The sequence below is a fragment of the Acanthaster planci genome, linkage group LG14 (genome assembly GCF_054643075.1).
Source record: "Acanthaster planci isolate LZ-2023a linkage group LG14, COTS_SCS, whole genome shotgun sequence".
Classification (NCBI taxonomy): Eukaryota; Metazoa; Echinodermata; class Asteroidea; order Valvatida; family Acanthasteridae; genus Acanthaster; species Acanthaster planci.
Genome location: NC_141790.1, coordinates 12,768,494 through 12,782,027, shown reverse-complemented (window position 1 = coordinate 12,782,027; position 13,534 = coordinate 12,768,494). Strand labels below are relative to the sequence as shown.

General features: G+C 38.0%; 4 protein-coding genes across 7 annotated transcripts in view; 2 read left to right on the top strand and 2 right to left on the bottom strand.

The window, feature by feature from the left end:
- The window catches only part of LOC110981752 (guanine nucleotide exchange factor DBS-like), a 48,916-nt gene extending 48,446 nt beyond the window's left edge, over window positions 1–470 (bottom strand). For 3 of the 4 annotated variants that reach the window (XM_087145470.1, XM_087145472.1, XM_087145474.1), the window contains exon 1: window positions 305–470. Coding sequence is in view for 1 of the 4 variants with exons in the window: in XM_087145474.1 (XP_087001600.1) it covers window positions 305–311 (7 nt within the window). In the remaining 3 variants the exon portion in view is untranslated. Of the gene's footprint in view, window positions 1–300 lie in introns of all 4 variants that reach the window. The other variant, XM_087145475.1, reaches the window with a different exon arrangement.
- A 323-nt stretch (window positions 471–793) lies between these two features.
- Window positions 794–4,257, top strand: LOC147796869 (dynein light chain Tctex-type protein 2B-like). Its single transcript, XM_087145485.1, has 5 exons — window positions 794–1,058; window positions 2,455–2,588; window positions 2,834–2,903; window positions 3,141–3,204; window positions 3,368–4,257. The coding sequence occupies exons 1-5, from the start codon at window positions 964–966 to the stop codon at window positions 3,413–3,415; spliced, it is 411 nt and encodes a 136-aa protein (XP_087001611.1). The 5' UTR covers window positions 794–963; the 3' UTR covers window positions 3,416–4,257.
- On the bottom strand, window positions 4,014–8,750 carry LOC147796868 (solute carrier family 22 member 15-like). The gene is made up of 10 exons (XM_087145482.1): window positions 8,508–8,750; window positions 7,925–8,130; window positions 7,599–7,728; window positions 7,325–7,416; window positions 6,890–7,117; window positions 6,435–6,569; window positions 6,048–6,133; window positions 5,831–5,945; window positions 5,624–5,696; window positions 4,014–5,244 (listed from the first exon to the last, which is right to left on the bottom strand). The coding sequence occupies exons 1-10, from the start codon at window positions 8,748–8,750 to the stop codon at window positions 5,074–5,076; spliced, it is 1,479 nt and encodes a 492-aa protein (XP_087001608.1). The 3' UTR covers window positions 4,014–5,073.
- A 1,741-nt stretch (window positions 8,751–10,491) lies between these two features.
- Window positions 10,492–13,322, top strand: LOC110981755 (4-galactosyl-N-acetylglucosaminide 3-alpha-L-fucosyltransferase FUT6-like). The gene is made up of 2 exons (XM_022239612.2): window positions 10,492–11,097; window positions 11,559–13,322. The coding sequence occupies exons 1-2, from the start codon at window positions 10,520–10,522 to the stop codon at window positions 12,376–12,378; spliced, it is 1,398 nt and encodes a 465-aa protein (XP_022095304.2). The 5' UTR covers window positions 10,492–10,519; the 3' UTR covers window positions 12,379–13,322.
- Window positions 13,323–13,534: the final 212 nt, after the last annotated feature.

Here is a 13,534-nt window from a genome sequence, read left to right as displayed (position 1 = left end):
CACAGACTCAAAATAATGCCGGGTTTTACCTGTTTAAAACATCAATAAAGAAGGGTATAGAACTCTTCTTGATTCTCTTCATGCTCTCAAACTCCATTTCATCAGTAAATTGATATCTGAATGAGTGACAAGTCTGTTTGAAATGATTGGTTATGAACTTGTTTATTCAAAATTATTTTAGCCCAACGTTAGGCCTACTTGGTCTTCATTTACGATTCTCTAAAGACATGAAAGATCTCATTCTCAAACACTGCATTTCACGCATATAATGAACAATCAATAGGTAATACAATGACTTACTCACCAGACATCTGCGCTTCTTCTTCAAAACTTCATCAAACAGTACAAAGATTTACTCATCATACATGTCAGTAGTGACATTTTCACGCTTAAATTACAGTTTACACGTACAGTACGTAAGCGTACGTACATGTACGTGTACGTACATGTACATGTGGCCGGCCCATCCTTATTTTCGGCCTCCCGGATATCATTACCGCCAGCGTATAACGCGCCCTCTATTGCCGGCCTGACCTGACCTTTCACTAGAAACGACTATTTTCTGTCTCGCAGGTTTAGATAAAGCTAAACATGCAATAGTTCAAAGGATTAGCAAGGTCAGACATCAAAATAAACTAGAGTAAAGTAGGAAAATAAAAGATTTTTCTTTTTAATTTGAAAAAGGTGGCATAATTTTTCCCTATGATATTGTAATATTTTTGTCCTGTGATTAAAGACCCTTTTGTTTCCCTATATAGGTCTACGTATTATGTTTTTGTTGTCAAGTAAGGCAGCCATGTTGTTTATGGGTGTCATGCGTATAGTGTAGTCATGTCATCATGCGCATGTACATGTACATATAGGCCCTACATCACCATGCTTGTAGTTGTACATGTACGTTGTTAATGTTACTTCTCATGAGGACTGATCGGGCTTTAGTGTTTTTTGGACAAATCGTGCAAAATGGCCGACGTTGCCGAAAAGGGTACAATTGAAGAAAAACCTGTGGAACCTGCACAAGAAAACACCTACACGATAAGGCCGAATTTTATGCACAAGTAAGTAAAGTAGCCTAGGCCTAGCAGGCCTACAGCCTTACAAGTTACAGCCCACAGGCCTAGTCTAGCCCCACTAGTGTGGCACGGACTCTCACTCCCACTCCATCCTTAGCCACACGTCCGTATATGCAATTAAGGTGAAAAAGTTTGGCGCACCCTCTTACAATCGTTGGGGCATTTTTTTTTTCACACAGAAATAATCCTCAGCCTCTCCGTTTTCTAAGCGGCATAATATAGGCCCTTATCACTCATTTTCTGGTATTTTCCATTTTTTTTCACCCAATCAATCTCAAGGGCTCGCTCTCACAGTAGCCATCTTTAAAAGAAGGTCGTTGAACATTACGTACTGATCCCGTCCAAAATTCGAAAATAGAAAAATAGGCCTACTAACACTCCACTCAGTAGAGCTAACTACAGCCCAGGCATAGGCCTAGGCCCCTACACTGTAGGATAGGCCTAAAGTAGTACCGGCATTAACAATTTTACAAATGTACCAAACCATGGTAATGGAGGAAGGAAGCTATTCTTTCCTTCCTCCACGGTCAGACACTGATGAATGATTTACAGGTGGATAGGCCTAGGCTTAATGTAAATGTTATGCATAATTTATGGTGCTAGCTTGGCTAGGTCAACATGGTCAAATTGTAGGCATGGTAGGCCTAGGTGTGGGAGTGTTAACTGACCCCATTTCAGATTCAGATTTGTTTATTTCTGCAGCACCATCACAGTTTTATAACATGTAGGCCTAGGCCTATGATCCTAATGAAAGGTAACATCACTAACAAGAATTGACTATACTACGCCTATGGTGAGCTTTTTATATGCCATGGCTGAAGAGGGACCCAAAAGCATGAAAACAAGCAATGGCTTGTTGTAAGCATCATGGGTCTCTTTTATTATTTGTTTAGGCCAAATAGGCCCAACATGCGTGTTGGTATAGTTGCCACACATTATAAGCTGGGGCAGACATCTGGGACAACTGGGGCAAACAACTGCGACATGCGTGGGTGTATGTACTGATCAAAAAAAAGAATGCTTTGCCCACAAATTTACACAGATACAGATTGACGCATGTACATGTATGTGACAGACCCTAGTTGATGGAAATAGATACATGTATCTTTCACTTTCCAAGTCTTGTATTCGTGTATTAAAATCAATAAGACATAGAGATCAACCAGCCAGACTGGGTATCACTTAGTATCCTTCATTTATGTTATTCTGCCTCACTGGCCCAGTACAATATTGGTTTAGCCCAATCAGACACCATTCAGAAATGAGAATGTTACCGAGCTTGTGTGAGACAAAACTTCCACACTTCAGAATTGTTTAAATGCTGTTTTGTGTATTTTCCCCTCTTTTTGTAACATACATTATTTTTGTGTATGTCTTTAAGATTTCGCCCAGTCACTGCTAAGGAGGTGATTCATATTGTCTTGAATGAGATCCTTGGTGACAAACAGTATGATGCTGAGGAAACTACTGCATGGTGTAAACAGATCAGTTGTCAAATTAAGGATAAATTGAAAGGTAAGCTTATATTTTTCCTGCAGAAAGTTCACAGGTTCCAGAGTTGCAACTGACAACTTTGCGGGGTACACGCTTGTCACATATTTGTGCTTAACACTTCCCCACATTTACTTTGGAATAGGTATGTGAACAAACGTAAATGCATGCCTTACATATTTTCTCCACATCAGATCCGTCTACATTGTTGGTATTCAGTAATTGTACTAATCTTTAGATTTTCTGTTTTTCTGTGTTTTCCTTAATAGACCTTGGATTGGATAGATATAAGTACATTGTGCAGGTGGTGATTGGAGAACAGAGAGGAGAGGGAGTTAAGTAGGTGTTTTTATGTCCGAGTTTTTGGTGGAATTTCATAACCTTTTTTGATGTTACACATACATGCAGCTGCACCTACTCATTGATTGTGTACTCTGATTAGTGTGATTTTGGGTGATAATGACTTAGTTTTCTTTCTATAGAGAAAAATGTGAAGTTAGAGTTTTTACTGTGGACATAAGGAAGCTAGTTTGCCATACAGGATGAGATCTAAATCATTTCATTCTTTAATTGCAGGATGGGTTGCAGATGTTTCTGGGATTCAGATACAGATCACTATGCACAGGATATCTTCATGAATGTAAGTATGAGAACATTATCCCCACTTGCCAGTGCTAAAGGGATAGCACAGGCTTGCTGGTCTGGGGAAAATGTGCAGGATTTATCTTGCCATGGGATTTGGGGGTTTTAAAGATCCATGCTTCAAACCTGACATCCATTTTATCCTGTCTTAAACTCTGCAGGATTCCTTGTTCTGCGTAGCCGCTGCCTTTGGTGTATTCCACTATTAGAATGAACAAGCTGACCTTGATTCATCGGGTCAACATCTAAGGAGAGAGAACCCTTGTGCGGGGCAACCCTTTCTAGGGTCTTCATCCTTCCTCTGTCAGTACTGTTGGATGCCCTTGTGACCGATCTTTAACCTTCAGACAGTTGACTCCAAGGCAGTCTACTACAACACTGGTTTATGTTCTCCATTTTAGCTTCATTAGTTCTTTTTATGGTAGCGCAACTTAAAAATGTGTCATGAGACGAGTGGTATAAAGTGCAGGCAACTATGTGACATCGCTTTCATCTTACATAACATTCTCTACTCCGTGTTTTCTTGGGTTTTTCAACTGCTTAGTTTGTTCTGACTTGACAGTTTTTAAACCATCTGTCCTTCAGGGAGCGGCCTGTTTCTGTGGTACAAAAAGGATGTACATATGTTTTAGTTTGGGTGAAATTATACATGTACTTTATAGAAAGTGACTAGCACTGCAATTAACAAGTGCTGAAGAGAAGGGCAATCAGTTTATCAACCCCCATGATGCAGAGTCAGGTTGATAAATAGTTTATGTGAATAATGAACACCTCCAACTAGAAATACTGAGGAAGATGAGAATCAAATATATTTCATTAGAATTCCCTTTATTTAATACCAGTTCACAGAACAGTGGAATATTTCATAGTGTACAGATTAGTGAGGTAACAAGTACATGTATGTAGTAAACAGTTCATACAAAAATATATGCCCTGGGGAAAAAAAGTTAAATTGCAAAAATGGCTAAGTTTAAAAGCATTTAAAAGGAAGTGGAGGTAATAGGCTTTTTATTCTTAAGTACGATTCAAAATAAAGAAGCATTGAAAATGACATTGTTTTACAGAATACAACTGCAAGACAGGAAGTACTTCGGGTATTTTGCTAACTTCTTATCTAACGGGCAGTATATGGGTAGATGTGAATACAAGATACCTTCATGAAGCTATAAAATGCTTATTCCATAATGGCATTGTTCCTTCTCTGTGTTGGGTTGAATATGAGAAAAAAATTAAAATGCTATGCAGCCTCTGTTTCCAAAATACAAGTATGCTGAGATTGGCAATGCCAAAACCCAAATACTGTTACAGAGAATTAAACTTGACTTAGTTCAACACTACAAACCAGGAATGCTAAGTTCATAACCTTCAGCCAATCTACAACTGCTGCTCTGCTTAAACACTATTCCTAAACTACAGAAAATGCAAGTAATTTGCACCAACTGGAATCTTGAAGACACGAAACAAAATACTAAAGGCAGCAAATAACACAAAGTTAGACAAAAAAGATTTAACAAAAAGTTACAACCTAATACAAACAATGGCAAGTTTGGAATAACAAAGGACAATAAAAATATTATGGAAACAGCATTAACAAAACTATTTAGAGATGAAAGTTCCTTGACCTCTCAAACTTCTGAGCCAAAAAATTTCCTATCTGGATGAAGATGCATTTGAATGCCAAGTATACAAATCTATGCTTTCTCTAAAAGGTTTGACAGAATCATATATGGGATGGTTCCAGACGTATCCAACTAAAAATCCAATAGTTTAAACTGTACGTTGTAAATACATTTCTTTTATTTTTGTTTTTGCCATTTACCTGTGAGATGAAATTAGACAGCCCCAATTTATGAATGATTGTTTTTGGCTAGCTAATTCCAAGGCGTTTTTCTGGATGCAATGTAGTCAGGGACAATCCACTCTCTATGTCCATTATGGTCTCTGGAAGCTGCTTATTTAAGCTCTCTGGAAGAGTCAAGTCTAGCAAGGCACTTGATAGTGCAGTGATACCAAATGCTAGATAGGCAACTTTCTCTCCCTGTATTGGATACAAAGAATAAGGATCAGTTCTTACAACATTTAAATCCTATTAGTTTGTGGAAGTACTGCTTGTACTCAAATAAATCTTTCTTCACCAGTTACCACCACCAGAAAATTCTGGTCTTCTATCACAGAGTTCCAGTACTCAATTGCAATTTTCTGTTGTAGCGTTTATGCAAATGATTTGAATACTGCAGCACTGTACCTCATATATTCCACATCACTTTAAGGCATTCATGTTATCAAGTGGCAGGTGGGTACACCAGCCAGATGTTTGATGTGCAATATTAGTAACCAGTGACACAATGGAGAATTCATTTGACAAACAAAGTTATTGATGCAATATGACAAAACAAGATAGAGAAGTTTGCACTTACAAATGGTGGAAGAGCAGGTGCAATGATTCCGCCAATGCGGGCAGACATGGAACACACACCCATGGCAGTATTTCTGCAACAGGAATGGGAGAAAGTTGAAGTAAATTTTTTACACATTATTTATCAAGATATTTTAACAATTTCACAGACCCTTGCATGTATTGTTTTCACAGACCCTTGCATGTACATAGTACAATAAATTCTTACCTTAGAACTGTAGGCAGAAGTTCTGAAGAGTAGAGATACGCTGAGTTAAAAGCAACAGCTATTGCCATTTTACCAATGAGTGCCAAGCATGTTTGAGAAGAAAACATTGCACCATCTGTCAATTAAACAAAATATATTTGTGACTTCTCACTTTACCTGTTTCAGAAAAAAGGATAGGGTTAAATTCTGACTTTCTTGCCAAGGAAATGGGACTCACTCTCAGACTTGTGTAGAGCCATGACCCCAAGGCAAGCAAAACCCACCACAAACAAGGACCCTACCATGGTTGGACGACGACCTAACCTGAAATAGAATAAAAGAGAAAAAAAGAAAAGCATTCCGCTCAGAGAGAGATAAAGTCTAGGATATCTTGTACTGTCTTTGTCTCAGACAAACCAACCAACAAACTAAGGAAACACTGAATGGTTTTGTGTCTACAGCCACAACCAACCAACCAAATGCTAAATACTATGTGCCTTTTTAGGCACATGACATCAGTAAAAAAACAAGTTCAACTAAACGTCACTGTTACCAATTTAATGCTACAATACTGAGCAGACAAGCTTGTATCTTAATAAACAAGTTCATCTCATGTCCCTCTTACCAATTTAATGCTACAGTACTGAGTAGACAAGCTGGTATCTCAACAATTCCAGACAGTGCAAAGTTGACGTACATGTTTCCTCCCAGGTTGCTGGCACCAAAAGTTAGACCATAGTATGCCAAGCAACAACTAAACCTGAAGGAAAGAAATGAATTATTCAAGTCTTAAAGCTCTAAAAGATATGATCTTCATGACAACGGGAATACATTCATCTTCAAGGTACACGATGGAGCACCATCATTCTCGTGTATGGTATGTTTGAAATCTGCATGCCTCAAATCTGCATTCATGTAATGTGCCCCCTTAGCTGGTACTGTACCCCCCAACACCTGAAACTGGCAATGGGGCTGGACATAAGTGTATTATTTTAGACAAGATGGACAAAATACATGTACTGCACGTGCATGCAAGGGATACAGTTTTGTGATGCACACGATGGTTGAGATGTCCCTTACCATGTGATCATCAGTACAATCATTCTTCGTCTCAACACAGGAGTACGAAACAAGTCCACCATTCCGTCTGCAGAATTCTTGCCCTTAGCATCATCAGTTTTGTCAATTAAAGTGATCAGGGATTGACTGACTTTCAACCCATTCTTCTTGCCAAAGAAATGTAGCTGCTCTTCAGCTTCTTGGATACGTCCATTGGAGGCAAGCCAACGAGCTGATTCTGGTATCAGCCTGGAAATCAAGCAAGTTACAGAAATTTGTCGTTCAATCTAATACACGTATTTGGACATCACTTCTGGCATCAGTTACAGAGTAAGCAAAATATTAAGACTATTGGAACAGAATGTAACTTTGAAACTTCTCCATTGAGCTGGTGCTTAAATTTTGTTGAGACACTTTGATTTGGCATTGACATCTGGCACAAATGGGGGCACTTACAATGGAATAAAAATGAAGAATACCATGGGTAAACAGGTAATCAAGGTCAACTGTCTCCAGTCTCGAAAGTAGTATGCCATTGCTGAAAATACCTGCATAAAAAAGCAAAACTACAATATCACTACAGATGGCCTCAATAATGCTCGCTAGTCATAACCATCGGCAGCAGGAATTACGATACATGCATCTCCTATATATTTGATGACCTTGACGACCCCAGCAGCTCAAATGTATCGATGGGGTAACAGTTTCACAACAGGATCTTTCAGCTTACCGCCAGACCTGATGCAAAACCACAGTGGTAGACTGTACTTATTAAAGCACGTTGTCCAGGCACTAATCCTTCCAGCATTAATATGTGACCTGCTAAACTACCTCCTCCAGAAAAGAAACCAACTAAAAATCTGCAAAAAATGGATAAACTAAGATAAGACATCAAAGTTTTTTCATGAAAAACTAAAATGACAGCTAGAGTTCTGATGAACTCCAAAATTTGGAGAAATACTTTTCGGCCAAGTCAACTGTTTCTCAACAAATTTCATAACACCGCAATTATTATAAGAAAAAGGTTGTTTATATTAAGTATGAAAGGAACGTTACCTTGAAAAGGAATACTGGTAGATATTCTGAGAGAATGCTGAAGCTAACTGGACAGCTACTAGAAATATCATTCCCCAGACAAAGGTCTTCAATCGACCACATCTGTCAGATACTGTACCAAGGGCAATGACCCCAGCCAGAAACCCAAACATAAGCAATGACTGGGCATAGCCAGCTTCTCTCTTACTGTCGCAAACAAGATCCCACTGAAAGAGAAAAAGAAGATAGATTCACTTGAAGGAGACCACTTGAAGCTTCTTTTCATATTAACCCTCCTATGCAAAGATGCAATCTGCACCAAGTTGTCCTATCAGTCAAAAACATGTCTATGTACTGTGGAAGGAGAAGTGGAAGGAAGTTTTGACTGGCTTTGACTGTTATAGCAAAGGAGGGTTAAGCTTAGAATCTACTGAGTTTTTTGGAGATGATATTTAGGATCATCGGTATTCTCTTGTAGTGCAAGAACTGTAAATGGCACTATGCAGCCTACTTTACTACAGTAATGAGAACGTGCATAGCATACCATTATGAAATGCTTTAAATGAATGATATTCAAATAAACTCCTGCAATGAAGAAGCTTACCTCAGAAACAATGGATGTGAAGTCTTTGCTGAAGACAAACTCTTTGCAAGGTGGTTCAAGTTGACAAGGGTTCCTGGCTATCCTTCCTTTGCAGGTGAAGTTGGGTTCTTTCCCCAGGAAAGCCAAACCCACAATAAATGCAGCATGGAAGATTTGTATCACCATAAGCAATGAAAAATGAAAGCGCTGAATAAAACCAAATCCTCCAACCTTCTCAAGAGCTTCATCAAAATCCAGCTTCATACTGATGGAGAAACTCCAGCATTAAGTGAGTATCTATAAATCTGTTGAAAAGAGAAATTTTATATTAGTCTCTCTATTGTTTCCACACAATCATTTCTATATTTTAGGCATCACATTTTTTTCTTGCATTGGTAGAAGTCCTTTTGGTTTTTTGTAACCAGCGGAAAACACTTTATTAAAAGCGTGTACAAATAATTACATACATAGAGTACTTTGTTATTTGACATCTGCACGAAAATAAAACTCAGAGGAGTATGACTACATGTAGTGACAGTGTTTCACCCTCACAATATTCTACTATTTAGGGAAAAACAATAAATTGTCAAACCCACTGTTTCTCCTTTAATGTGGATGAATTTTGCTAAAAAAAGGCAATGCCAAAGATAAATGTCACATTACACAAATCCCCCCCATAAAAGTGATGCAAAAAGCTAAAGGTGACCCCTTAAAAAAAGACTGACTCAAAACAAACAGGGTTTATTACTTGCCATGTTTATGTATGGAACACCATATACTGGCATTAAATTTGATATCTACCGATAATCAAGCAGATAAGCCCTGATTAGCCCAGTTTGTTCTCCATGGTCTAGTAACGTGGACTTTACAAAGCGCTTTTATTAATATTTGGACATGGTAGTGCGATAGAAGACCGACCATGTCCAAATATTTAAAAAAGGCGATTTGTAGAGTCCAAGTTCATGAAGTTACTCGGACTAGATTAAGGTAAAGTGTAATGTCACTTTTATCATCATGCTTGTCATAATAAGATAACAATAAGAGGGGCCTCGGCGTGGCATGAATGGTGAGAATTCCTCCATATGGTGGTGCGATATCCTCCAAGCATAGAGCGTAGAGCAAGGAACTGGATAAACTTCATCATTTTCTCTGAATGATAAATTTACACCATGAGTATTTGATGATTGATTGAAACACTGAGACAACTTACGAATTCACATTTATTTCCAATAATTCAGCAAAGTGACCTGTTGGTGTTCGCGTGCATGCAGCGCAAATACCTCGGTTTAACGTGGTCTCATTTCATGAAATCGTGTACATCATTACACAATCACTGCATTCCGTGTAACTGGTTTTGCACATTAAACTTGTATTCAGTCGTTGGCAATATTATTCTGGCACACACCAAGTTCTGCTTCAATTCTGCAACAGTTTCCGCGATATGGAATATAAGTTGCCGACCAAATAGACATTTGTTAACGACAGACCATGTTTAAATCTAGGAAAGAGCTTGTTAATATACAATTTTATTCTCATGACTCCCAAAGGGTACTCGGTATAATCGTTTTAATCACAGAACAAGCAAGCAAGTTTACTTTTGTCAATGAAAAGTTAGTACCCAGACTTCTTAAACAAACACCACGTATTAATAAACGAATCGCAGGATATGATTTGTGCATTACCGATCACTCATTATGCACTGATTACGTAATCGCATGATTGACTATAGAGAGAGAAAAACCACTGTCAAGTAGTCTGAGATCGTAGCAAGAGTCCAGTGAAGGACCGTGAATTTTTAATGTTGTTAGCATGTGAAGATTCCTATCAACCAGACTATACTGTATTGTGCATTACATGCAAACCGCTGCTGTGTTCCAAACTTCCAGAAGTTCCCAAACTCCACGGCACCATCAGACCATAGAGCAAGGAACAGATCAATCATTGTTGCGGACGAAGCTTAGCCTCAGGCCTCAGACAGCCAGACCTGCGCACACTAACTGTTCTCTGTCAGCTGCCGTGAAGGCATCATTATCATGGGTGGTTATCGTCTGAGGTTACGGCTCATTGCACTCCTGTTCTTCGCAGTGACAACTCTGATTACTTACGTCACTCTTAAACATGCGTCATTCATCTTCCCACAATGGGAAATGAACAAAGATGGGTTTCTTGGTCCACCGTTGCATTCCGCAAATCATGGATCAAACATACAAAAAAGCCATGAAACTTTTGTTTTTAAGCAAATGATCTTAGACAACCCAAGTAGAAAGCCAGAAGTGGGTCGACAAAATCATCTTGAGAATATTCCTACATTCCACCAAAAAGCTGGAAGGTCAAAGTGTAATACCAGTGTTACAATTCTGGCTCCATCAATGCGTCCATTTCAAGCATGGAGGGAGTACAAGCAACTCCTGAATGAGTTCTCCGAACAATCAACACAACTGAGCAATAGTGACCAGAGAAGTCTTCACTTGGAATGTCCTAGACAACTCTGCAATGTTGACATCCAAGTCACGACAGATGAAGTGTATCTCAAGACTACAAATGCAGTCATTGTCAACATGTTTCCACAAATTTTCAAAAAAAATCTTCTGAGTTTTCTGTCCCATCTAAGGTTTGTTTATGAACAGTTCTTGGATACCCCTTCATATTATTATCTCTCATTTTACCTGTCTTTTTTGAAAATTGTAGTTGTAGAATAGACTTAATGTTGCCATTTGACAGATCTGTTAAGCAAATTACAGTGAAAGAATTCCAGCTGTTAATTGGAGAACGTGTACAAAGTGAGTATTAAAGAAATAATACTGAGCAGTAGAGCAATATTTGCAATTAACTTTAACTTTGATTGTTGCTACATTTACCCACTCGAACTTGAAGTCCAGTAAACATCGAAATATCTTTTTCTTTTTGCCATTTTTGGTTGAGAAAAGATCATGTATCCACACAGATCTGACCTTAATCTGGGAATTAACCTTTATTTTACATTGTAATGCTTGCACACATATGTTCATTATTTCATCTATATTTCCCTTAGAAGTCAGAAACCCTTAAACTAAAATGTTTTTCTCTTTCCAGGCAAATATTGAATCCTCAGGTTCACTGGTTTTTCTACGGTGTAGAGAGCCCACAGATGATGACATTCTGGGACCCTAACATTGCAGAGATTCAATATCATCACTCAATTACATATCACTCTGAAGCAGACCTCCAGCTTCCATATGGCAAATATTTGTCCAACCATTCTGATGAAATGGTATCACCTGAGCGAGACTGGTCAGCTAATAAGACTGCCCTGATAGCCTGGATGGCCAGTAATTGTAACAACACATTTTGGCCACGGCATGAGTTTGTCAGCGAGTTGAAGAAGCACATCCTTGTTGATATGTATGGAGCGTGTGGAACTTTGACATGCCTTCCTGCCTTGTCAGAGAAGTGTACAAATCTTATGACTCGTTATAAATTCTATCTTGCACTAGAGAATGCCGAGTGTGATGATTATATTACAGAGAAGGTTTGGACCAATGGTCTCCTGCAAGGGGCGGTGCCAGTTGTTTATGGGGGAAGGAAAGAATCCTATGAACGACTCCTACCTCCGAAGTCTTTTATTCATATCAGTGATTTTGACTCGGCTGAACAATTGGCAGCATATCTGCAGTTTCTTCATTTTCACAAAAGCATGTACAACATGTATCATGCTTGGCGAAATTATGGCAGTTTTAAAGTAGTTTATCCACCTTTGAACCCTCAGTTTTTTTGTGAAATTGTGCCTTTTACATTAAAGCCACCTCCTCAGCTTAGAGCAGTGAAGAATAGTGGCTACTTCAAGAGTTGCAAAAGCCTGCTTGGAACTTTTGTAGACCGGGGCTCCTTAAAATCTTTTGTTCCATGGAAATAAGCTAAGTCACCTAATTATCATTTTGAGTGGCTCACAGTATTCAGAAGCTTACTCTGACTTCTTTTAAAGTGGATTACTCTGACACATCTCAGCAGAGGATAGTAGTTATGAGATAACATTGCAATGTTAGTTGTTAGATTTTGTTTTCTGTTTCATATGCCAAAGGTTAGATTTTGATTTATATTTCGCATGCCAAAAGTTCATTCTGATGTTTGATTATTGCGAGTAAAGTGTATCAATTCAGAAACATTGCTCAAATGCCTTCCTTTTGGGGGTTAAGACTATTTTTACAAAATCGATGTCATATAGAATATAAGATTGCTATCAAAAATCAAACCCTTAGTGTTCATTATTAAAAAATGGAAATTTCAATTCTAATTCTGTAAACCCCACGCAATTATTTCAAATGGACATGACCATCTTTCTACATATCTTCATGGCCCCCACTTTTTTTCTGAAGTTTTTCTTTCATACTTTCCATTTATCTCCTGTTTTCTCAATCTCCTTAATTGCGTATAATTCATGCCTTTTCTTTCTAATGAATCTTTTGCATATTTATGATCAATAAAACACAGAAATAGAAAAAATATTCAGAAACATTGTTTTGTAAAGGTACTTAATGCAATAAACCATCAGGAATATAGTTCTGTGCTTATTCGTGAGTTTAAATATTTTTATAGAGTGTATATGCAACATTTCTGTAACATACAATGTAGCGAGCAAGTACATGTATGTTTTGTATTTTTTATACAGGTTTTGTTCTGTTTGTACTTGGACAATTGGATTGAAATGTCATTTCTAGGGTTTTACTTTTTGTTGTATTCTCACTTAATTACGAATTAGCATCTTGTCATGAAATACTATTTCAATTTTGCATTTTAAGATGTGTATTCTTTTTTCTGGCATTACAAAATAAACTTTTTGATATCGAGTACATAGCACATTTTGTAATTTTTGTGAATAGTTGGTTCCCGTAAAACAATTTGCATTGAGTTTAAACTGAGAGTATCATAATTCTTCAGAAGTGAATTTTTTCCTCACTTATGGCCTCCTTGTAACATTTAAACTTATAACTTTCACGTCTTACTGCCAACTTTCTTCACTACCAAAATTTGATAAGTTCAATCACCTTCCTTGTCTGATCCGGATCCAAGGA